Source organism: Ambystoma mexicanum, chromosome 10 (genome assembly GCF_040938575.1).
Source record: "Ambystoma mexicanum isolate Mex_15411 chromosome 10, UKY_AmexF1_1, whole genome shotgun sequence".
NCBI classification, from domain to species: domain Eukaryota; kingdom Metazoa; phylum Chordata; class Amphibia; order Caudata; family Ambystomatidae; genus Ambystoma; species Ambystoma mexicanum.
This window is the reverse complement of record NC_090932.1, coordinates 1,364,113,055-1,364,137,749: the sequence shown is the minus strand read 5'-3', so window position 1 is coordinate 1,364,137,749 and position 24,695 is coordinate 1,364,113,055. Positions and strand designations below refer to the sequence as shown.

General features: G+C 45.3%; 1 protein-coding gene across 1 annotated transcript in view; it reads left to right on the top strand.

Moving 5' to 3' along the window:
- MYO18B (myosin XVIIIB) overlaps positions 1-24,695 on the top strand; it is a 1,784,667-nt gene that overhangs the window by 1,176,256 nt on the left and 583,716 nt on the right. The window contains exon 34 of the mRNA XM_069620271.1: positions 20,523-20,675. Coding sequence (XP_069476372.1) covers positions 20,523-20,675 — 153 coding nt within the window. The remainder of the gene's footprint in view (positions 1-20,522; positions 20,676-24,695) is intronic.

The window sequence follows — 24,695 nt, the reverse complement described above, 5'->3', positions numbered from 1 at the left end:
TGTCTTCGAACCACTTTTTTCGAACCACCAGCCCCTTCAGTACCGATGCAAATCGATGGCTGAACTGACAATGGTGACCTCATCAAACTACCAGCCTTGAATGCTGCATTCAACCGCCAGACTTGAACTGTGCATCAAGTCAACAACATCTTTGCCATTGAACCGACTGGTAAACTGAGCCTGGTAGTCCTCACAATCTGCACTTCTTTAAATGCTGCTTCGAACAACGGCAAATTTCAGCTTGACCCCATCTCGACACCTGCTCCCTATCTAGAACAAAACGACTGCTGCATTTGATCCTGGTTCAAACCATTCACACAGAATCAAGAAGCCTGTTGCATCACTGTCGTACTGCCAAGAATAGAAGCAAGGTACTATAGACTGATAAATTACCCCCTGCTCCATCTTTGGGTGCTAGCGACTGGCTAGGTCACCTTTACTTCCTCTTTCCCACATGAACTTAACTCTTCATGAGCATTGTTTTTTTTATTGCCTTTCACCCATATTTTAATACCCAGAATGCTGCATCTTCCAGTCTTTGTATAGTCTGTGTTCTTTCCAGAGTGATGGTTTTCGTAGTGTTTTTCTATGTAGTTATTATTGCAGGGGGTGTGCTTAACTAATATATATATATATATATATATATATATATATATATATATATATATATATATATATATATATATATATATATATATATATATATATATATAAAAATATATATACTTATAGAACCTTGATTGGACATTTCTTTTGTTTAGAACTGTTATAAGTTTCTGTTCGGGTTGCTACTCGATCACATCCACATCCCTACCATCAGTCTAGCTTGCCACAAAAGGTAAAGGAGGTATATCTCTTGTACATGTTTCACCTTTATGGCTGGATCACTCTCGTTTTGCAGCAATGTGAGGCTGAGTAAGTGGTTTAGCCACTACTCCTTCTTGTACTCCTATGGGCAGAAGTAATTTCATCACGATGTGGCTGTTTATTTGTTGTTGTAAAAGTAGCTATTTCAAAATGAAATCCTTTAAGTTATGGTATACATATATTTTTAGCGTGTGTTTTGGTTAAACAAAATAACCTTAACACAAATTAAGAAGAGCATTTACAATAGCACATAACAACATGATAAAATCACATATCTATTCAACTAGTTACACCATAAAACAACATATTTAAAATGTAGGCACATACATTATACCCCAGCACATTAGCTATAGCTTATTTTGGGGCCCAGAGTAGAGCACATCATGGAAAGCCCACCAGGCACCTTACTACTTCTTTTCAGAAGATCACCAGGGAATTTGCCCCATACAGCATGGACCAGAATTAGTGAACTTGGAAGTTGTTGCAATTGTGGACCAAGCTCGAATATGCCCTGCAATATATGTGGATGAGAGTGGTGCATTGAGTTAATATGTGACGGCTAGATTCAATTTGTTTACCACAGAGCCGACACAACTGCTTCACTAGAACTTAACCCCACTAGCTCCCAATATGTTTGTAAATTGTTAAGATTTTTAAACATAAATATATAATGAAGTCTCTAATTTCTTGGGTACAAATACGGGTCAGGTAGGTGCATGGGCCATCAATTTTGAAGGCCTGCTGTGTGAATACTGTATAACGCCTTTTCATTGCGAGTTTGTTAAGAGAATTTGTACGGTCCCAGTCACAAGTTTTCCTCTTCAATAAGGTCAGATAATCTGGGAAATCGACTAGATTAGAGAGCTGGAAACCTACCTTTTTGCAGTGTAGCTCAATGGTTTTAGTCAATGCTACCAGGAAGGGGTATTTGCAGGTCTTGGCAATAGAGAGGTGGCGAGAGTGCACATCTTTTTCTTTGTTGTCTTCCTTTGTTGTGCTAACTGTGTATCATTCCAATCTTCAACTTATTAGTAGGTTGCATCCCACTATCAAGTGCCACTGTGTTGGGCACTAAAATAAACTGGGAGAAAAAAGACCTAGGCTAATTAGCCTTCGGTGTGGGCCGTACACCCTTAATACACACTTTGGGTTAAATAGTTGTTTAGTGCTTGTATAAAAAATATGTAAGTCCAACTGTAATCGTTATCAAGATTATTTTATTTTACCAAAAGGTATCTTAGTGTTTCAAAAGAATCAAAGTTATTGGTTCAACTTCACCAATTAGGCTAGCACTGAAACTGGGGCAAACAGAAACCCCTTTGGCTAATGCATTTCAGAATCATTCCTTCTTCAGAGCCAGGTTAATTATGCACTACTGTTATAGTAGTATTTGTGTTTTCAAAAAGTATCATATCAGTTAATGAGTATTTAGCACATCAAAAATATGTCAAAAATATGTCAATGACATTTGTGATGTCATCTTTGATGTCCTGGGTGTTAGTGTTAGCAGTGCACGGTGGCGCGAGTTATGGTTGCTTATGTTGGCATAACTGTCGAATTTCAGGGGTTTTTTCGGTTTTACTTTGAACCATAACGTCCCTTTAACAAAGTTTTTTCACTGAATTTCATAGGTTTTTAGTAGCGCAACTTAACCATAATGTCCCTTTAGCAAAGTTTTTTTACTGAATTTCATAGGTTTTTAGTAGCCCAACTTAACCATAACGTCCCTTTAACAAAGTTTTTTCACTGAATTTCATAGGTTTTTAGGAGCACAACCATAATTTCCCTAACTTCATATACATTTAACATAGAACATACTAACCCCCTCATAGTGATTTTCATGTCCGCGGACTACCGCCATGTTCGCGGACATATCGAAAATCTGAGCGTGGTGAATGTAAATTTAAATAGTGTGCCCCATTTCCCCTTTGACGTTGGCTCTGAAAAGAGCCGTTTCTTTTTGGTTTTTTTACAGATGCTTGACAGACACCTGTTATTTTGTATTTTTGTTCTTGTTTTTTTTCTTACTTTACTCCTAAAATCTTCACATAACCTTCTCCAAAGCAACCCTTACGTTCCAAAATAGAAAGGCATTTCCCGTAAAAGATAAAGAAATGCCATCTTCTTTAAAATTAACAGCATTACTGGCATCAATATTCTCATTATTACAGAAGAAAATGCCAGCTCTAAGCATGAAGGCACACATGCACACATGCCTCGGTTGATGACACACGCAATGTTTTGCTGAGGACAAAAAACTGAAGTATTGTCCCATATTTCCCTAGGTAGAAATCCAGAAAAAATTACTTTCGCATTTGGAAGGATCTTCCTTATCGCTTGAACCAAGCGTTCCAAATCAGCCAACAAAGTAGGGGCACTGACGTTGCCCTAATGGAAAGCACCATAGTGCAAAACTACCACATGCGGACTGTTCATCGTGGCCATAACCTCACAAACTTGTACAATTCCCTGTACATTGCAATCAGGCACAGTGCTCCACACCACCTCCACTCCTTTCACATCAAAGTTCTTTGCAACATGCCTGCATTGAGCGTACTGTTGTAAACCATACACAAACATATCTCCAAGCACCAACACCCTGACTTTCTCTACTTCTGCCATCTTCACCACACACAGTCTCTTACAACACAAATCCACAACCTCGACATCTGATTGGCTGATCCGTACAGTCTTCTTTCCATGTTGGATTTCCTGGAAAAACCCGGATGTAGCACGCCCTGTCCATGAACAGCCGCGGTGTCCGCGGACGACGTCCACTTTACTCTCTGTGCCATTCCCTCATTGCATACAGCTAAGCAATCACACAATACGAATAACGTCCTCAGAAAACTCCCATTTTGTGAATTTTCGAACATTTCAGGACAATTATCATTTCATTATTCAACATATTAACATTACAAATATTACACGTTCATCTTGTACTCTCCACACAATGCTATGTTTCTCCATTAGTAGCTCAGTATACTAGATAGAATCCCATAATACAATGCTATTTATATCAATGCATCGTTCAAAGCACTAATAACGGTATGATATTTATTGCAATATCCTTGACACTTTTTTCGCAACATTATAATAAAAATCCCTAGTACACAAATTCCATGAAAAGTACATACACATGTGATGTCGTCAGTGATTTCATCAATGACATTTGCGATGTCATCTTTGATGTCCTGGGTGTTAGTCTTAGCAGTGCACGCCGGTGGCGCAAGTTATTTTTCATAGCTTACCATAACTTGCGATTTTCAGGGGTCTTTCGGCTGTACTTAGAACCATAACGTCTCTTAAACAAACTTTTTTTAATATCACGCAAACAATATACAAACATGGCGTGCAAAAACCAACTTCTCACAGATGGCTTTACACAGAATGTTGCAAAGTAAGAATTTATGCTCGTTCACAGTTAAGGTCAGCTGCTTCCATTTTTTTCTCGGGCCCCGGAGAGGCTCACGACGCGGACTATAAGGTTGTATTGTGTTTTGACCTTGACAGACAAAGATTGTGATGAAAGACTTCCCTTGATGGAGTGTTGCTAAAATGTAAGAGAAGATAAGGATGAAATTTCTGAAACGAAACCACTTTTATATATTATATCACTATGCGAAAGATCGTTCGCAAACGCAGAGTCGTATTTTGGGACTGCACTACTCGTAGACAATGGAAATTGCAATTGTACTGTAAGTAACCCTTTAGATTATTTTATACCAAATATAATTACAATAGCGTAGCATTAAAGACTGCTCAAGTTGAACTTGTTCATTGAAAGTGGCATAATGTTTTCTAGCGCGCACTATCACCGCCAAATTGATCCCCTGTCGTTTAGAGGGCTCTGAAAAAGGCAGACGACACAGGGTGGGTTAATAGAAATAATTTAACCGGTCTATAGGCGGTCAAGTGCTCTACTCGCTGTGCACTTCACTGTAGCCTGTCAAGTGGCACAGCGAGTACAAAGCTCGCTTTGACATCTGTGCACAGCTTGCTAACGCAAGTTCGAATCCCGCAAGGCCAAACTCAGCCTTTCATCCTTCCGTGGTTGATAAATGAGCACCACACACCGTGGTTAATAATAAGCACCGCTTAGATACCTCACGGTTCTTAGAGCTATATGAATGGGAAAATATTATTATTTTATTATTAACATACTCTGTTGCACTATCTTCGATAGCAAATAGTTTCACACCCTAATAAATAAAATGATGATTTTTAATGAAGATCGGCTGGTGAGACTAAATTATGTTTTTTAAAACAGGTATGTGGCCCCATTTTGCCTATGTCACGATTTACAGACTCCAGCTGATGGGGTCTTCAACTGCCAGGTGCAGGTCCAAATATGCAACTTCATGACCCTCACCATTTTATGGGACAATCGCCAAGGACCAATATGCCCTTACGCAGTACTAGCGGCTACAAACAACATACCAACCATTAGGGTAGTCTAATGGCTCGTTGTTGGAGCAACCTTCTGATTATCAGAGCGACCATTTACTGCTTTTATCATAAACCAACAGCCTATCTACCGCAAAGGAACAACGCGTGGCTCAAAATAAACTTTTGCTGATCGACAGCAGAGACAATAGCAAATCGCTGAATATTCTCTAAACATTTGATGTCAAATAAATGTACTTTACAAAATTTACAATCTTGCTGTTTGCTTTTAAATCACTGTTTCATATTCTGAATTGTGGCGCGCTGTGTTGTGACATAATATGTGTTGTCTTCCGGGTTCTGTGTAAAGTCACTTAGGACTGCAGAGGACTGGGCGCGTTTGATGACGCACCCTGTAACGTCACGGAGAGAGGCGGGGAATATGAATGCTTTGATAATATCAGGCTTAAGGGCGGGAGATATGATTTAGTGTCGCAAAAGCAAGTCAGCCAGGTCAATAGCGCCAGTCATAGGATTATCACATAATGTCGGCGCACACCAGCCGGATTTATCGTTTCTTTAGTGGACAACAAGTCGGTTGACGCCCATAGGAAATTGTACTATTAGCGGACAAAAGGAGTGGTCTTAAAACACTTGCACCCTGACAACGAATAATACAAACAACGTTCTCAGAACATCCCATTTTGTGTAATTGCAACCATTTCGAGACACCACGAGTGTTCTTAGAACACATTCAACTAGACAGATTACAATACGGACAGCGTCCTGAGGACACCCCCAGTTTGTATATTTATGAACAATTAAGTACACCGCGAGTGTTCATAGCTCATTTTTACCTTCCTTGCAAACACAAATGACACATACTCCGTCCTCTAAACACCCCACCATTTAGTTTATTTACAAAATGTCAGAACAGCCGTGTTCTCCGCGGACAAATCGAACGCAACAAAAACGTCTAGCAAATAAAAAACAAAACATTGAACCTATCTCATACTCCCCCAACCTCCCCAAACACTCTTACACACCAACACACGGCACTAAATACAATTTTTTATCCACGTTTCACCGCGCTGTACGCGGTCGATGGTGAATACAAGATGGCGGGCACCACAGAAAATCTGATGCGCTCCACGCCCCTCGACGTCCAATCAGCGAAAACGTTGCATGTCCGCGGACATGACGCAAGTCCATGGGCCAATCGTGGTGCTGTCCGCGGAGCGAACAGGGAAGTCCGTCCGCGAAGCGAACACAGATATCACTAATTTTTTTGCCTTACATTTTGTTCATTTTATAAAAAACTACTGGACGGATTTACCCCAAATTTGCAAAAGCACGCTTTCGGGACCAAGCCCCCGCTCCTGCCTTAAATTTTGTGTAAATCCGTCCAGCGGTTTGGCCTGTGGCCATGCGCAAGTTTTTTCCCATAATGTATATGGGAAAAAAAAAAGTTTTGGGACCCCCCCTATAACTTTGCCCTCCCTGGACGAATCCTCACCAAACCTTGCAATGAAATTCAGAGTGGCCCAAATACTTTTTTTGCAAAGTATGGTGAGGATTCGTCCAGGGAGAGCGAAGTTATAAGCCGCCCAAAAAGTGCTCTTCCTATGGAAACACCAACTGAACCATAACTACATGGCCACTATATATATCCAGAGTGTAAACAGCAAACTCGATGCCCTTCTGACGAGCAGCACTCCCAATTCATGGTTTTTCAAAAAATAATAAGGCACCACGGACAAAAAACCAGAGATAAAACCGCCAAGGTAGAGTGATTACAGCCTATATATATAGACATTGGTTTGCCTTTGAATTACTCTTGCTAGTGTAAGATGTACCATATGAGCTATGCTTTACTATTAACCTTTATAAATGGATTGCCTGTAGTCCTCCCTACATGGTTCAAGCTTAAAGCTGCTTAAGTGTCCCTTGTGTCACATTCTGTCCTGCGTTAATCAGATGAGTGCATACTTTAGACCCTTGTGGCTTTGGTGCACTAGCCAGTGTGTATTTCCTTGCCTGTCGTGTCAGGTTCCTCTCTCTACCCATTAGCCCAGCAGTCTTGAATCAGCCTGCAATGCATTCTTGATGTCATCTATCACTGTAGGCGTGCAGGATTTCATTTTCTTCGGTGGGCATTCTGATTAAATATGACTGCTTTCACGCTGGCAGTGACAGACTACCTCCTGGGCTTTATGCAATTCTAACCCATTTCTACTTTTCTATCTGCTCTGCTGGATTTTATTTCTTTTCATTTGCCTGTTTGTTTCCTCTCTCCCCCCTGCACTTCCTTGCTCTTTAACTATGAGGATTGTACTCAAAAGCGCAATGCTTACAAATTACAATGTTAGAAGTATATAGCATAGTTCACCATGGAGACTGTGGCGCTGCCCGATGACGGGCGGGCACGCGGCAGCGTGACGTTGCACGCCGCCGTGTTCAGTATAAATAAACGGGGCGTTTCCCGGCCGCGTTAGAGCGACCGGGAAGCCCGAACCAAGACGGACGTGTGCGCCTCAGTTCTTGGTGCCGGGGCTTGCGGTGATGCGCACGGGGGGCGCTAGTCACTCCCAACAGTGGCGACGAGTGGGGGAGACGATGCCCGGGCCCGGCGGTGATCATCACAATAATTTTTTCACCGAAATGAGGTCGGAGTAAAGACTTCGTTTCACGCCGCGGGTAGTGCATTGCCCACGCGGCTGGTGGCCATTTTGTGCAACAGGCTGTGGGACTTCAAGATGCTCCGGTTTGGGCCCTGAAGCGACCCCAGGCCTAATTTTTGGTCATCCTGGTAGCAGACAGCTACATCTACACAAGGTTATGCCTGAATGGTGTTTTGACTCAATTTTGGGTTTTCTACGTCGAGTGGAAGCCAGGAGGAGGCCTATTTTGGCTGGGCCTGCATAACCCATTTGTCTTTTGGCACAATTTTTGGAACAGCTGAAGGCAGAGTGCCTTTTTCATCCCCTTCATCATCAGCCTCATGGCCCCACCAACCTTCATCCTCTTCATCATCACAAAGGTGTGTTGCAAGTGACTATATCCAGGGGTGGCCCATGCTGGGGGTCATTTTGGACTGGGTGTTTGAGTTGCGGCCCCTGGTCCACATTCTCGGGGTGCCTGTGCGCTCAGACTTGTGAGGGACACTGAGGACCAGGACGGAACACACGGTGCGGCGATGCAGCAACTAGCGGCACCAGTTGAGCAGCCTCCAGGTGGTCAGGCACCGATTCCGGCTTTTCAACCCCCAATACAACCAGCTGCAGCACCTGTTGTTCAACAAGCCACACCTGTCATGGCCCAGGTGCGTGCGCATGCTGCTCTGCAGCCCATCCCTGAATTCGATGTGTCGGGCCCGCCCTCCAGTTTGGGGCCCAGATGGAGAAGGTGGGTGGACCGCCTGGACATGTACTTCAGGGCTGCACAGGTGGTTGATGACGACACCAGGCTGGCTACGATGCTATACTCGGCAGGGCCATCTGTCCAGGAGACCTTTGAATCTCTGCCACAGGGGAATGGAACTTACGATCAGGCAAAGGCCACCCTACAAGCGTACTTTTTGCCCCTTGCCAACGCGGACTATGAGCGATTCGTGATGCTCTCTGCCAAACAAAAAGATGACGAGACTTTGGACACTTTTTTATGGGCGTCTGAGGCGTCTGTCGCTCGCCTGTGCCTGGGGTGATGCAGAGGACATGATTAGGACTATGCTTATCCAAGCATGCTCATCAGGCAAGCTCAGGCGCCAGTTGTTGAGGGAGCCCGGGATAACACTCCAGCGCATCCTTGAGTTAGGAAGGTGCCACGAGGTGTCGGAGGCAAGAGCTGCAAGAATGGAGGCCAGGTCGCGCCCCATCAAGACTGAAGAGGTCTGCGTGATGTGGCGTGGGGAAGGGGTGCCAGGAGGTTTGGTGGCAGCCCCAGAGACAGACCCGGGAGGGCAGGCGATATTTACCAGAAGTGTGGGTATGACCTGCCCCACCCATCAGAATGCCCTGCAGCTGGAAAGACCTGTGGACGGTGCGGGCTGCCGGACCACTTCTCAAGGGTGTGTAGGGCGGCTATGCCCATATTGGTGCCAAGGGGCCAAGGCCGGACAAGTTCCACTCGCCAAGGTCGGCCGTCCAATGTCGCTCAAGTGGACCAGAGCGAGGAGAATGCCCAGGTGGAAGAGGCCGAGGAAGAGGACGAAGAGAACATATTCTTTGTCTCAAGTGTGGGGGTCCTAAGAAGCAGGAACAGACGACAACCAAGGTGCGTGGTTGAAGTGAACCAGTCTCCAGTCCCTGTTCTCGTGGACACAGGGGCGTCGGTAAACGTCATGGCCCGTGAACACTACAACGCCATGGATCAGCCGCCCAAGCTGGTCACACCCAAGGCCCGCATCTTTGCATTCGGTGGCGTGGAGCCTATCCCTCTGGACGGGGCATTCGTAGCAAAAGTAGAGCACGATGACTCGCACATCACAGCACGCTTCTACGTGACCCCAGTGAGTACTAACACTTTGTTAAGTTGTGCAGCGGCAGAGGCTCTCGGCATTGTCAGTTTCGCTTACTCTGGAAGACATTAATGACTTACTGGAGAAGCATGATGATCTGTTTAAAGGGATTGGGCGGATGGCCGGGGAGCCAGTACGGCTGCACATCGATGAGTCGGTACAGCCTATCGCCCTGAAACATCGGAGGGTACCATTCCACCTCCGTGAGCAGGTCGACAAGGAACTGGACAACCTCGTCGATCTAGACATCATAGAAAGGGTCGAGGGCCTGACTCCCTGGGTGTCCCCTATAGTCGTGGAAAGGAAGCTCAAACAACCGAGTGCAGTCAGGATCTGTGTGGACATGAGGATCCCCAACAAGGCCATCAAGAGGGAGAGGCACCTCACCCCGACGCTGGATGACATCATTGCAGAGGTGCAGGGTGCTCGGTTTTTCTCGAAACTCGACCTCCGGGCCGGCTATCACCAGGTTGTCTTCCACCCCGAGTCGAGGTATATTACCACCTTCACCACACACCGGGGATTGTATCGCTATAAGAGGCTGAGCTTTGGGGTGTTCTCGGCGGCTGAAGTATTTCAGAACATCATTCGGAGTGCCCTAGCTGATCTCGAGGGCGTCCTGAACATAAGCGATGACATTCTGTTGTTTGCAAGGACGGAGGTAGACCATCTGAGACGTTTGGCAAAGACATTTGAGAGACTGCGGTCGCTGGGCCTCACCCTCCACAAGGAGAAGTGTGAGTTTCTACGCCCCTCCCTGGAGTTCTTTGGGTTTGTGTTCAAGGAAGGGGGGGTGTCTCCAGACCCCAGGAAGGTATTGGACATACAGAAGGCAAAACCACCGGAGTCTGTATCGGAGGTGCAAAGCTTTTTGGGCATGGTCACTTACTGTGGGTGGTTCATCAAGAACCAGGCATCCAGGTCAGAGCCGCTCAGGGTCCTGACAAGAAAAGACACCATCTGGAGTTGGGGCCCACTGGAGCAGGCGGCTCTTGATGACATTAGAAGTGCCCTCGCGGCCGAGGAAACCATGTCCTTCTTTGATCCTGTATTACCGTCGGAGATCATTGTCGACGCTAGCCCGTTTGGCCTGGGTGCTGTACTGACACTGCTTGACCGCGACGCTGGTGTCCGGCCTGTTGCGTATGCCAGCAAAGCACTGTCTGATGCAGAGCAACGATACTCGTAGATTGAGCGCGAGGCGTTGGCGGTGTTGTGGGGATGCCGCCATTTCCGGCTCTATGTACTCGGACGCCCGGTGACGGTGGTAACTGACCACAAACCGCTGCTGCCCATCCTAGCGTGGTCGTCATCCAAGCCACCGGCATGCATTGAGAGGTGGATGCTGGCTCTCTTGGAGTATGGTGTGACTCTGGTATATCGACCAGGGGTGAATAACGCAGCTGACTACCTCTCCAGACACCCCGGGGTGCCGGGAGGAGGGGACCGAGATACCTGTGAAGAGGAAGCTGAGGAGCATGTCCGGGTGGTAGTGGAAGCAGCCATACCGAATGCCATGCCTCTTCAGGAGCTGGAGGTAGCGGCAGCACAGGATGAGTGCTTCAAAATTCTGAGGCAGTCCATGCAACAAGGCTCCTGGAAGTCCGCGCTCGAGGCCCTGGCGGGGCACACACAGGAGGCCCGGACTGGGCTGGAGCAACTATGGAGAGTCATTCTCAACATCTGGCCTTTTGCTTTGTGGTGATCGGATTGTAGTCCCCCAGTCAAAGGTGGGCGATGTGATTGCACTGGCACATCGGGGTCATCAAGGGACCGCCAAGACCAAGGCCCGCCTCTGGATGAAGGTGTGGTTCCCCTGAGTTGGAACGCAAGGTGGATGACTTTGTGGCGGCCTGTGTCTGGTGCCAGGCAGCGTCTCCTGTACAGCGGGAGCCAGTCATAGAAGTGATGCCGAGGGGGACCCATCCTTGGGAAGTAGTTCATGCGGACTTTGGATCCACCACCTTGGGGACCCACTTCCTGGTCCTGGTTGACGAGTACTCCAGGTATCCCGAGGTGGAGTTTGTGGAGTCCGTGGCGTTTGAGCACATTGTTGTGGCTGTAGAAAAAGTGTTTGCGGCTCATGGGTTTCCACACACCCTGTGCTCGGACAATGGTGTGCCAATCCAGAGCGAACGGTTTGCAGAACTAATGGAGAGCTGCGGGGTGGTGCACCGGAAGATCACACCTCTCTGGCCTCGAGCAAATGGGGAAGCAGAGCGTTTGATGAGGACTCTCAATAAGACCTTCAGGATCGCCCAAGGACAGGGGCAGTCCCTACAGAGAGCCCTTTACCAGTTCTTGAGGGTATACCGCACCACGCCCCATGCGTCCACGGGGGTGGCCCTGCCGGAGGCGCTGTTCAGGAGATGTCCTCGAGGATTGCTGCCAGAGGTAGGAGAAAGAGAACCGGGGGTGATCGATGACCAACAAGTCGAAATGGACCGGCGAGTGAGAATTGAGCAAGAGAACGTTCGGAGGGGGCTTCGCCCACAGCGACTGGAGCCAGGCGATGAGGTCTTCATTCGCAATCGACATCCACATGGAAAGCTCTCCCTGCCGTATGAGCCTGAGCCACTGGACGTTGTGGCGGTCCGGGGCTCCATGGTAACTGCATCAGATGGCCGGGCGGAAGTGACTCGTAATGTAAGCTTCTTCAAAAAGGTTAGGGATCCCAGAACTGACCCACCTCCTGATCCGGGCCTGAGTCCCCAGCCCGGGGCCTGTCGGTGGACAGATCACCCGTGCCGGAGGCGAGCAGGAGGTACCCCCAGAGGGCTGGGCGAGGGAAACCTGCTCGCCTCACTGATTATGTGTTGGGACAGTTGGCTGATGGTCCGAAGGAGGAGAACTGTTAGCTAAGGGGACCCGGGTGGATGCTAATAAAGGGGTGTTTATGGTATCGGGGTTGTGAATTGTTCAGTTTGCATTGTTGTTTGGTTTGTAGTGTATAGTTAGATTATGCTTGTTGGTTCTCCCCGAAAAAGGAGGAGTGTGGCGCTGCCCGATGACGGGCGCGCACGCGGCGGCATGACGGTGCACACCGCCGCGTGCAGTATAAATAAACAGGGCGTTTCCTGGCCACGTTAGAGCGACCGGGAAGCCCGAACCAAGACGGACGTGTGCGCCTCAGTTCTTGGTGCCGGGGCTTGCGGTGATGTGCACGGGGGGCGCTAGTCACTCCCAACAGAGACGATGCCCTCAATTGTCAAACACGCCCTTCTTCTAAAACACTACCTAACATGTAGTTTATCCCAAAATGGTGACAAGTTAATTTCTCATGTCCTTTAGAAGCTAGCAATCACACCAACTGCATGAATAAGAGAGAACGAATGGCAATCATAGGCGCTGAGGAACTGCTTCCAAATGGTAAAAATATAGTTTTGTGAGGAGATAGTGGCATGCCTTGCTGATCAAGGCAGTCCGCTCACCATGACCCCGATCGCTTTGAGAGTTTGCAGCATTTTCCTCTCAGTGGATTTCATAGCTTGCAACATTCTCCTCTGCCCTCTGTCTCAAGAAGGGCAGGAGAGCCAGGGTGTGGGGACTACCCATCACAAGATCTCGGGAAGGCGATCTCGCGAAAGTTAGAACAGCAAGCGTGGATCCAACGCGCTAGAACGTCAGAAGTGGGCGGGTAGTGCAGTGTTAGCATCGCCCCAGCACCCCTCCTGAATCACGGGGTTGAGGCACCTCCAGGCCCTGACAATATAGGCACACACACCCAGAGCGTAATACCATGGCTGAGGGCAGCCACCTGGGTGCTCTGGAGTGTGTAGTGTGTGCATCCATGACACACGCATGATGCAGTGAAGCAGCTGCCAATGAGAGACTACCAAACCAGTGAGTACTGTTGTGCTCCTGCCCCTGGGCTCTAGCATCCCTGTTAAGCAAGTTATATTGGGTGTCTTAAATAAACACGTTTGTTGAGCACTGAGTCCTGTCATCACTAAGGCCACCACACATGGACTGAGCCAGTGTGGTAACGTGGCATTGGGGGAACGTGTCAGTGGGCATTTCAGCACCTGTACCCAGAGTATTCAAGCCCCAGCGCCCGATCTGGCACTGCAAAAACCTGCTCAGACAGTCTCAGACTGGTGCTCCGGGCACCATTTTCAAACAAGCATTGGTAACCCCAACAGTTTTGCTTGTGTGTACTCGTGGGATAGGTCTTTGCTAGGCACTGGAATAATGGTACTTTCTAGCCACAAGATGGCAACATGTGAAATAGGGTGTTGGTACCTGGCATATGGCGTAGGGTCTGACAAATGCCTGTATAAATCAATATGAACCAGCGGTTCACTCTGCCTTGTTTTCGACAGACATCAGTCAAAAGAACACATAGGGCCTCATTACACGGTAGGCGGTGAGCCATGGCGCTATTAGCGCCATGGCTCATGCCGGTAAAATACTGGCACCGCCTTGGCGGAAAGGGGATTTACCGCCCCATTCCAAGGTTGGAGGGGCGGTAAATCCCCTTTCCGCCATTGCCCTTCCCCATTCCCATTTCTGCCCCATAGCGCTCTATGGGACTGGGGAAGGCGCTAATTACGGCACCGCAATTTTGCGGTGCCGTAATTAGCTCCGAGGTCCCTTAGCGGGTTGGATTTTAACGCCTGCAAGAAGCAGGCGTTAAATCCTCCAACCCGCAAAGGGACCTCGTAGTACGGCGGTAAGGGTTAACGGTCACCGTTGCCATTAACGGTGACCGTTAACCCTTACCGCCGTCCGTGTAATGAGGCCCATAGAGAAGCAACATATAATGCTTAGTGCACGACACACAAATTGCGTATTAATCAGGTGACTGAAAGCACAATTGGTTAAGACATCGTTATTGTACCCACAGTACAACTGCAATTACCCTATTACCACCCAGAAGACTGCTTTGAAGTAGCATTGCTAGTCGTATACCGCCTGATTGTATTGTACAACTTGATCGCGCTATCTAAGAGCAATCCCAAGAAGTTAGGTTTTAGGTGGGGAAAGGCTGGTAGTCTGGGGGAATGGACATAGGCAGGCAATGGGTGGGTAAATAACTAAACAACACCCAAACAATGTATGTCCGTGCTCACGTTTCATCCCCCTTCTACCTGTATTTATTTCATTTGTCTTTGAATTGATTATTTATAAAGCTTATAATAGACATAGGGCCTCATTACACGGTAGGCGGTGAGCCATGGCGCTATTAGCGCCATGGCTCATGCCGGTAAAATACCGGACCGCCTTGGCGGAAAGGCGATTTACCGCCCCATTCCAAGGTTGGAGGGGCGGTAAATCCCCTTTCCGCCATTGCCCTTCCCATTCCCATTTCTGCCCCATAGGGCTCTATGGGACTTCGGAAGGCGCTAATTACGGCACATCAATTTTGCGGTGCCGTAATTAGCTACGAGGTCCCTTAGCGGGTTGGATTTTAACGCATGCAAGAAGCAGGCGTTAAATCCTCCAACCCGCAAAGGGACCTCGTAGTACGGCGGTAAGGGTTAACGGTCACCGTTGCCATTAACGGTGACCGTTAACCCTTACCGCCGTCCGTGTAATGAGGCCCATAGTTTTCTAAGCGCAGACACAGGGATCGAACCTGTGTTACTCTATGTAACTTTGCTTCTAAGGCAAGTACGTTGCTCCTGATCTATCCTCCCAGGTCCCATGCAATAGGTGGCACCAGTGCAGAGCAAAAACTAAAAATGAAAATGGAAGCCATACAGCTTGGGACCTGCTCGGCGCACTTTGTGTCTGTTTAAATATTTGCATTTATCTAAGATACGCCATCACATGTATTATATTGACATAGAATACATAACCCTGGCAGAGCTATTAGTGTGGTTTTTCTCTGAAGACAGGGTTGCGAGGTTTAAAATGGAATACAGCTACAAATGGATCAGGACCCACATGCAGTGGTGGGTTGAACACATGGGGTGCAGAGGGTCCCCAGGAATCCCTTTGCTGATTTCAAATTTGCACGTTCGTGGTGTGCAGTGTATGCATGTGTGAGTGTGTGTGTGCGTGCGCGTGAGTGTGTGTGTATGCAACCTTCCACATATACATAAACAGAGGTCCCAAAGCCACAAAAGCAATGGGATTCCAATGTTTGCCCGTGCCAATGCCCCTCATAGATAGTGTATTTGCACAGGTAGCTCACACGCATTCTGCAATAAAGAGAGAGATTGGAAGTACTAAAGTACACCTACCCCAGCCAAAAGAGCACATTATGAATTTGGTGGTATTTCTAGTGGAAATACTGTAAAACTCAGATACTGTTATTACCACTCGCAATCTGGCAGATGCTGAATTTCAGTAAGGAAGTGTTAATACACATTGTTCGAGTCCATAGGATTTCATGGGGATTTTCGATACTTTACCACAAATCTGGATGAATTCTTTTAGTAACCAACAAAGGCTTGTAGGTGAGAAAAAATGTATTGGGCAGAGAGGTCTGCACTGAGTCTGCCCAATAAGCAGGACAACCCTTCATGTTGCTAAAGAGGAACATCATATTGAATGCTTTCATGGCATCAATAACATAGAACCACCAACGTGAAAAGTGACAGGGAACATTATCAAACGGTTCTTGTGTTATCAGAAAGGAGCTGAGAAGGTTTAATTGGTTGGTAGGACTGAATAGTTAAACATGGACACATGAATTGGCAGCATCTTAGCTCACAGCATGCAATGCATTTTAAGAAAGGGAATGCACATGCAATCACCAATACTGATGGGGTCCAGGCTAAGATCAGGAATCTTCACAACCACTGGCACTTTATTTCAACAAATTAATATCCGGTTTAAATGAAGCAAAGAGAAACCAGATGGGGGACGTGGGTATTCACAGACTTGTTCATATAACCTCAGAGATATGGTTGTGGTCACTTTGGACAGATGGATTTTAAATGATAAAATATGGATTGGCAAATCCAACAGTTATGGCTTTTATGTAGATGTCGGAAAAGCATTTTCAAAGGTACTGCCATAATGGTACTATCTGGCCAATAGGTGGAAATAGCTGCCATATGGTATTAGCACCTCATTATGTTATAACAGCGCGTGGTAAATGGCGATCGAATGCCTATACAAGAGCCAAAACTATCGGATGTGACAATGCTGGTAATTAACAGGAATTCAGCATTAGAATGATGTGCAAAGACAAACATTTTGATTATGAATCAACTGGCACACTTGGTTGGAACTTTTTAGCGCACCAATAGCTGGTTTATAATTGCAAATTCACACTTGCCATACAGAACACTGCTTAGAAATATCATGGGCTTCCCCCCTGAAGCACAGAGCTACCTCAAAGAGATTCTGGGGAAGAGGGTTTTACATGGGATGGGGCAGGCAGTTGTTGAGGATGGTCTTTGGGACTAGCATGACCATGGGTGTACATTGGGTAGATAAAATTCCAAACAATACCCACTCCTCCAGCGTGCATGTCCCTCCCTCACCTCTCTACGTTCAACAAGGTTCACTTCTCATACCAATACTTGTGGCTTAAAGACAGCACTTAAAGCATCACCTGTTTTCCAAAACTTAAAATGTTTGGATCTTTTAGACAGCACTTAAAGCACCACCTATTTGCCAAAACTTAAAATATTGTGGTACTTTTTAACCATGTGGTTCCAGAGCTCTCAAGTTTCAAATGAACACGATTGAGAAGCCATCCATTCCTGTGTTTTGCCCTTTGGATCCTGTGATTTCTCGTTTTTTCTTTCCCATTTGAAATGTAGGAAAACTACAAGTCGTCCCAGAATTCCAAGCAAAAACAGGACTAGATACTCTTCTCACACATGGCAATGGGCAACTTGACAGCTCTGTGATTCTTGCCTCGCGGCCATGTCAGTGGAATTAAACATTTGAGTTTGTACTGCACAGTTATCACTAAGCACAAACATACTTCAAGAAAGCATTTTGATTTGCCTCTGTTTGCAAAGCAATGGTTAGGGTGGTTTATTGAGATTTTGCCCTAGTCATCCTTCCCCTCTAGCTCCTCACTCCAGTCTGTAAAATAGGGCAACCTGAAAATAAAAGGAGTAGCTGTAAATATTTGAGTAAATGTTAAGGAAATGCAGAGATATGACATCTGATCAATCAGAATGTATCCACAGAGAACGAAAGGTGTGTACAGGTCTAGACAAGCTAGGAATGGAGAGCACAGCACGCAGAAGTAGAAATTACGTTTGCATTAAACGATGAAAGTATCAGTTACATGGAAGTAGTTCCCTCATGAAAACTGCCCAGTGCACATTTCACAGTCAGCACAATAACAAAGCCGTGTTAGAAAGGAATATGTTTTTTTGTTGAAAATCAGTGAAATGGCTTTCCTTATTCATTGTCCACAAAAAGATATTTACGTAACGAACGCCATGCATGAGTAAGACATTTTGATGTTGCATTGTTTAACGCTCATTTATTGAGAAACAAAGAGATGGCCACTCAATAAATGGTTAGATGCAACAAAAAAAAAAAAACCCTGGGCCTCATTACGACCCAGGCGGAAAACCATGGTGCTAGCAGCACCATGGTCCATGCCGGTAACTTACCGACTCCGCCATGGAGAAAGGGGGAATTACCACCCCATTACAAGGTTGGCAGGGCGGTAATTCCCCCTTCCTCCATGGCCTTTCCCCATTCCCATTTTTGCCCCATAGGGCTCAATTTGCAGTACTGTACTTAGCACCAAGGTCCCTTTGCGGGTCCCTACTTTAAGCGCTGGTGTAAACCAGCCGTTAAGGTCGGGTCCCGCAAAGGGACCTCGTAATCAGGCGCTAATGAGGCCCACTGACTCTATAAAGTGTGATGAGTGCTGTGCAATGGGTGCAGCCAGTTTAAAGCTATTCATAAGTAGTAACACATCAGAACATGCTCTTGTACCTAGAAGACATGTCTGGACCAGCACATTTTAAGGCAAGACCTTGCATTATATAATGAAAAAAATTAAATGGTATTACTGTACATCTCTTATACTGTCCAATGTCAGTTGTGAATAGCGTGAGAAATTCAATGGAAACCATTGGCTTTGTCAGTGCTTGTTTTTTACCAGGACTTCAATGCAAGGAACAATGCAAGGAACAGATCTAAATACAGTGGCTGAAGGCGCACTTGGCTAAGACATGCTTAATACACCAGTAGCAAATTTTACAGCTGCAATCAAGTCCTCAACTCTCAGCAGGCAGCGGCCAGTCCAAAGTTGTATGTTACTGCTTGATAAAGATAGCTGAAGGAAGCAATAGAAGAATATGTTTTGGGCAAGGAGCTCTGGGATGCTCTGGCCATAAGCATAAGCAGGTGGCAAAATAACCAAACGACACATATACGCTACGTGTGCCTCCTGTCATACCATCTCCCTCCGAGCTGCTCACCAATGCAATGATTTGGGGTTATGGATCAAGGCAAGAGGCCAGCTGTTGTGCTATGGAGGGAATATGGTCTGAATACAAAATATCCTTCATAAATGTGTGTGTAAGACTGCAAGGCAAATGGAAGCGTGCGGCGCATAAATATCTCCATTTAATTGACAATGCCTTTACAGAGATGTGAGAACATTCCCTGGCAGTTCAGGTAAGACGAAACTTCTGGACGAAACCTAAAAACCCAACAGGATGCCGGCCAATGTCTTAATGTCCAAAAAGCGTTTACCCTTTCTTTTCCCAACTGTGCACACAGCATTCAAGTCAAGAAACATATCCATATGAAATACAGAGTCCTGATGTCATCGTGCTAAGGTAACTACAGGCAGTGCAAAGTGTACTACGCGTTCTTGAACCTTATAACTTCCATTGATCTATTCAGGAACCGATTCTCATCGAGGCGCAGTGAGCATGCTAAACAGCATGCTTCACTGCCTCTTTTACTGACGCAGAGGCACCACGCTTATTCTGAAGTGGGCCTGGGCGTCAGCACAGTGCAGGACACAGAAGTGTCATGAACGGTCTAAAATCCGCCTGTTTTTGTAGAAAACGGGCAGATTGCAATCTCGGCAGCAGTTTCGTTAAATAGCGAGGTACTTGCAAATTTTACAAAAGTGCTGCAGAGGACATTAAGGGCCTGATTCATGGAAGTGTTTCATAATGGCACAATCCCATAGGAAATCGTTCCATGAATCAGGCTATCTATCTATCTATCTATCTATCTATCTATCTATCTATCTATCTATCTATCTATCTATCTATCTATCTATCCATCTAGCTATCTATCCATCTATCTGTCTGCAAAAGTAAAGTATATATATCACATATATCACGTGGTCCCTCGGCGAGACTGGGGCTTGTTATCCTACCAATCGTGGCATTCCTCCAAAACACAGACCCAAATGTATCATTTTGGTACCGTATATGGGTGCCACCTTTTTGCTTTTGCAAAAGTAGAGGAGTGCCACGAGAATGAGCATCAAAAATTAAAGATTCCGAAAGTACCAGTTGCTAGGTTGATTTTCTTCCCTTCCTAGCAACTGGAACACATATTACGAAAAGTGGTGCATTCTTTTCCACTTTGGAAGAATGTGCCACCTTCAGAATAAGTACCGCAAAAGGTTGCTAGAGTTTTCTGCGACCTTTTCGGTACTTAACACCACGGTCAGATTCAAGCCTTTAGTATTAATCCATTACCCACACCTTTTGTAGATACTATTTGTTTTTCCACTGGATAGAAATGTTATTGAGGAAGGCTTCATTTGTTTTGGTATAATGTTGTGCTAATGTAATGATCATGGAACTTTAGTAATTTCACACTTCGAAGGCTAATGAAAAATGTCCGCCTTTAGATTGGTCACCGAGACTTTGATGTGGAGAAGCGTCTCCGTCGAGACCTGAAAAGGACGCATGCTCTTCTTGCAGATTTGCAACTTCTTCTGGAAACAATGGACAACTCTGGCCAACCCAGCAACAAAGTGGAACTGGAGAAAGTTCAGGCACAGGTTAGATTATTTATCAATACCCATGTTTAAACAATGTTTTATATCGCTGCATTGTTCACTGTCACAGTAGATAGACTATTACGGCAGCACAAGAGATTTAGTAAATCCGGCCAAAGAACATTTGCACCCGTGGAAGTGTGCCCAGCCAATCAGGTGGCTGGAACAGCAGGCGAGATTACACAATCACTGCCTGCTGTCACAGCCATAGTTTGTTCAAACTAGTCTGTCAAAACTGCAAAGGCAGTTGGTTTGCACCATCACAGCTCATGTTTAATGATGGTAATACAGCACTCTGTTGCTTTCCGGCCTGGTTCACACTTTGTAAATCCGATATGTAAAGACAAAAGAGCATAATGATCTTTATGGATAAGATGTCATTTGAAATGTGCCTATAAGATGTCCCCTGTCTACCTGCATTTGAATTTATTTCAAATCCCTTTTTTCTCTCTCTTGCTCTCATCACGTCATTGTCATCACTCTCGCTCTCTCCTTTTTCACAAGCTCTCTCCCTCTGTCTCTCTGTTCCTCTCTATCTCACTATCTGTTGACATATGTGTGTGTTTTGCGTATCAGTCTCTCATCCTTGTGTTATCTTCTCTTCTCCATTTCATTTTTCTTTTGTCATCCCTCCTCTTGCAAATTATTTCTGACATCGTTTCTATTTCCCTGCTCTATCCTGATCTCCCCCTTCTATCTTGTTTCATCATTCTCTCCACCCTCCACCCTGTCTCTTTAGTCAGTCCTCACTCACTCATATTTTCCTCTCTCCTCTTTGTGCTGTCTGTCTTGACTCTCATGTTATGCTTTTCACAACAAGACCCCCCTCGATTATTTCCTCTTCACTTCTCCACTGTCTCCCCTACTTCGCTGTTATATTTCCTCCTTTCTTTGTATTTTTGTTTGTTGCGTGTCCACTCAATGATTGTATGGTGTGGTGATAAACTCGATAAATGTATTAAAGTTTGTATACGGTTTGCAGTACTTGAAACTAAGCACGGGAAGACTTGGCATATCTCTGCTTTCGTTATTTGATGTAGTTTTGGACGCTCCCGTTACCCTGGATTTAACATCTGATATCTTGCAAAGGCACTAAGTCAGTCATTCCATTGTGTAAGGCTCCGAGTCACACCCTATCAGTCCATGAGGATTTCAGTCACTTCCCCATTGTTAAATCTCAGAGGAGTGCAGTGTCAGTGTAAATTTCCCACTCAGATTGGATGACCGTCTTTGTCATAGCCCTCCTAGACACTCCAGTTTAGATCTCCCACCTGATAGGATCCAAAATCAGAGCCGTCAATCAAGAGATATTTCAGTATAAGAGATCACTGGGCTAAAAGGGCTGCAAGTCTGACACCAAGATTCTCTTTGTCTAAGGAATTTTGAGGCCCTTTATCTAAGTCTGACTGAGAACCTCCTAGATTCGGATGGTCTTTGAACCAACGTTTATGATGTTAGAGCAATGGCTTCTGAGTCTATAAGGATTTCAGTGCAAGAAACCCCCAGGTTAGGAGACTATCAGACACCCTCAAACTAGGAAAGTATTACACTTAGTAATATTCATGTTAAGAAGGTCTGAGCAGTAGCATTACTCAAACTGGAAGGGGATCAGATTCAGACACCCTCTGGCAAGGAAGGGCAAAGACAGATTAACGTCAAGAATAGTTGTGTCTCAGGGTCATCAACCCTTCATTCTAGGAGAGTCCCATAATAAGTGACCATCTGGGAACCTTTTCAGAGTTGAACTCTTTCAAATTAATATAGTCTCCTACCAGTGACAAAAGATAATGCAACGCTGTCAATCTTGGTGGGTCTAGGTAACCTGTACTTTAGCAAAGTCAGTGATAAAGAAATGTAGTGATTTATGAAAATATAACCCATCATTTTGTCTTATGACATATTGGTTGCGTGAGCATATACGTAGGCACACATAATTCTCCAAACTGAACCTTTCGCTTGTTCCATCCTAATAAATATGTGCATGCAATACACCAGCTCATTTCGTTTGTGCATGCATCAAGGCAGGATTCACACCATAGGAATTGGGGACCAGCTAACATCATTTAAAGTAGGTCTCTAATTTAAGTTATGATGTGTTATGTGTTGTGGTATTTGCATGGCACACTGCTATCATTTTAATGAGCTTGTGAACGGGCCAGGATTATTGAAAGACACAACCTTTGAACTTGTATTTACATGTTTAACTTAGTATTGCACAAGAAAGATGGGCTTGAATACAATGACTCCATGCACTAGACAGCAGAAAGAAGGAACACAATCAAGAGGAAAACATTTTGAAAAAGGCCATTGTTTTGTTAAATTTGACCATTATCCGTTTTGATGTTTTTTTGGCCATTGTCTCTTCTGTTTCTATAATCAGGGATAACCTCTCGCATCCTTCTCTGTTTGAGATATCTCGCAATCCTCAATGTAGGCTAGAATATCAGCGGAATGCTACATCTTACCACTGTACCCTATGTATTTACGGAAGCAATTGGGTACTTCTGTTTAACTTCAAAACTACCACATGCACTTGCATAACAAGCAATCCATGCCCCATGCATTCCATTTGCTAATGTCCAAGTATGGTCATCTGAATTTCTTCTCGCATAATGGCGATCCCGTGGATCCGACTGTGAGATGCTGAACACATTCATACCTGTGGATCTTCTGCCCTTTTCTTGGAAAATATTCCAGGATAGTCAGAAAATATCTCACACTTGTTCTGTTACTACTGCCTTATTTTCCCATTCATATATATTCCTACAAGCTGAAGAGTTTGACTATGATTTGAATTATTTTATTAGGTTCATTTAAATAGCGCTCATGGTGGTGCAAGGCAACAGCAATATGGTGTGAGGGAGTGGTCTTCAATGTTTATTGTCAATAGCAGATGCTGGACAGGTGAGTCTTCAAGTGTCTTCCAAACCTCTGTAGTTTGTACTTCGACGAGAATGGAAATGGTTGGGAGTTCGAAAGGGAGGTACTTAGGAAGAGAGAAGAGATATTCCTCAAAAACCTGTATGATTCATATGGCTGATGCTCAGCAGATTCTGGTAGTCTAACCATAGGTATCTTGTCCACATGAATGGTGAGAGCACTATGGAGAGGACGTCAGGTGTGAGGAAGTTGTAGATGTTGTGATCATGTAGAACATTTTAAGACATTTTCTTAATTTTATAAAAGTTAAATCAGAGTCTTTTGCTTGACCCGGTGTGGTCCAATTGATTTGGCCCATAGATGATGCAGGTGGCATGGTTTTGTTGTGGTGAGGTTTTTCGATGGGAGACTATTGTTGATTGTGTGGCGGTAATCAAGGCAGGGCATGCATACTGTAAAATCAATAGCATGGGGCAGAGTCCTCTCAGGATGGAAGAAAAGGACAACAGATATAAACTTGAGGCAGAAAAAAACGGTGGGCATCAGAAGTCATCTATTATTGTCTACAGTGGCTCAATAGACTCCAAATATACACACATTATGTTTGACTCACTAAAATGGTCTTTGGTTGCCCCTGCTCAATATACATTTCCTGGTCCAAGTTCATCGTCCATTTATCACCCATTGAACATGTTCCTTTCTTAGTCAATGTACTTGAAAAGATTGCTATCACCCTTCCTCAAGAACAACTATAATTGCTCAGCCTCCTGTGCATCTGTACTCAGGATTCTGTCATCAGTGAGGTCCGAGGGAACCTATTATCGAGCATGGACTGTCATCAGGAGACCCTCTTGATTATGCTGGACCTTTCAGCTGCATTTGATACCATAAACCACTGAATAATCTTAGATGGACTTTCTTCAGTTGCCAGTATCTCAGATAAGGCATTAAAGAGATTGCAATCATACTACTCCAATAGTTTGGTTTGTCTTGCATCTAATAACTTAGTCACCCCAGTTACTACATTCCACTGATGAGTCCCAAATTGATCAGCCCTCTCCCCACTTCGGTTTATAATTTCTTAAACACCACTGTATGACAAATCTAATCTCTTCCCTCATGCCCAGCAAACCTGACCACTGC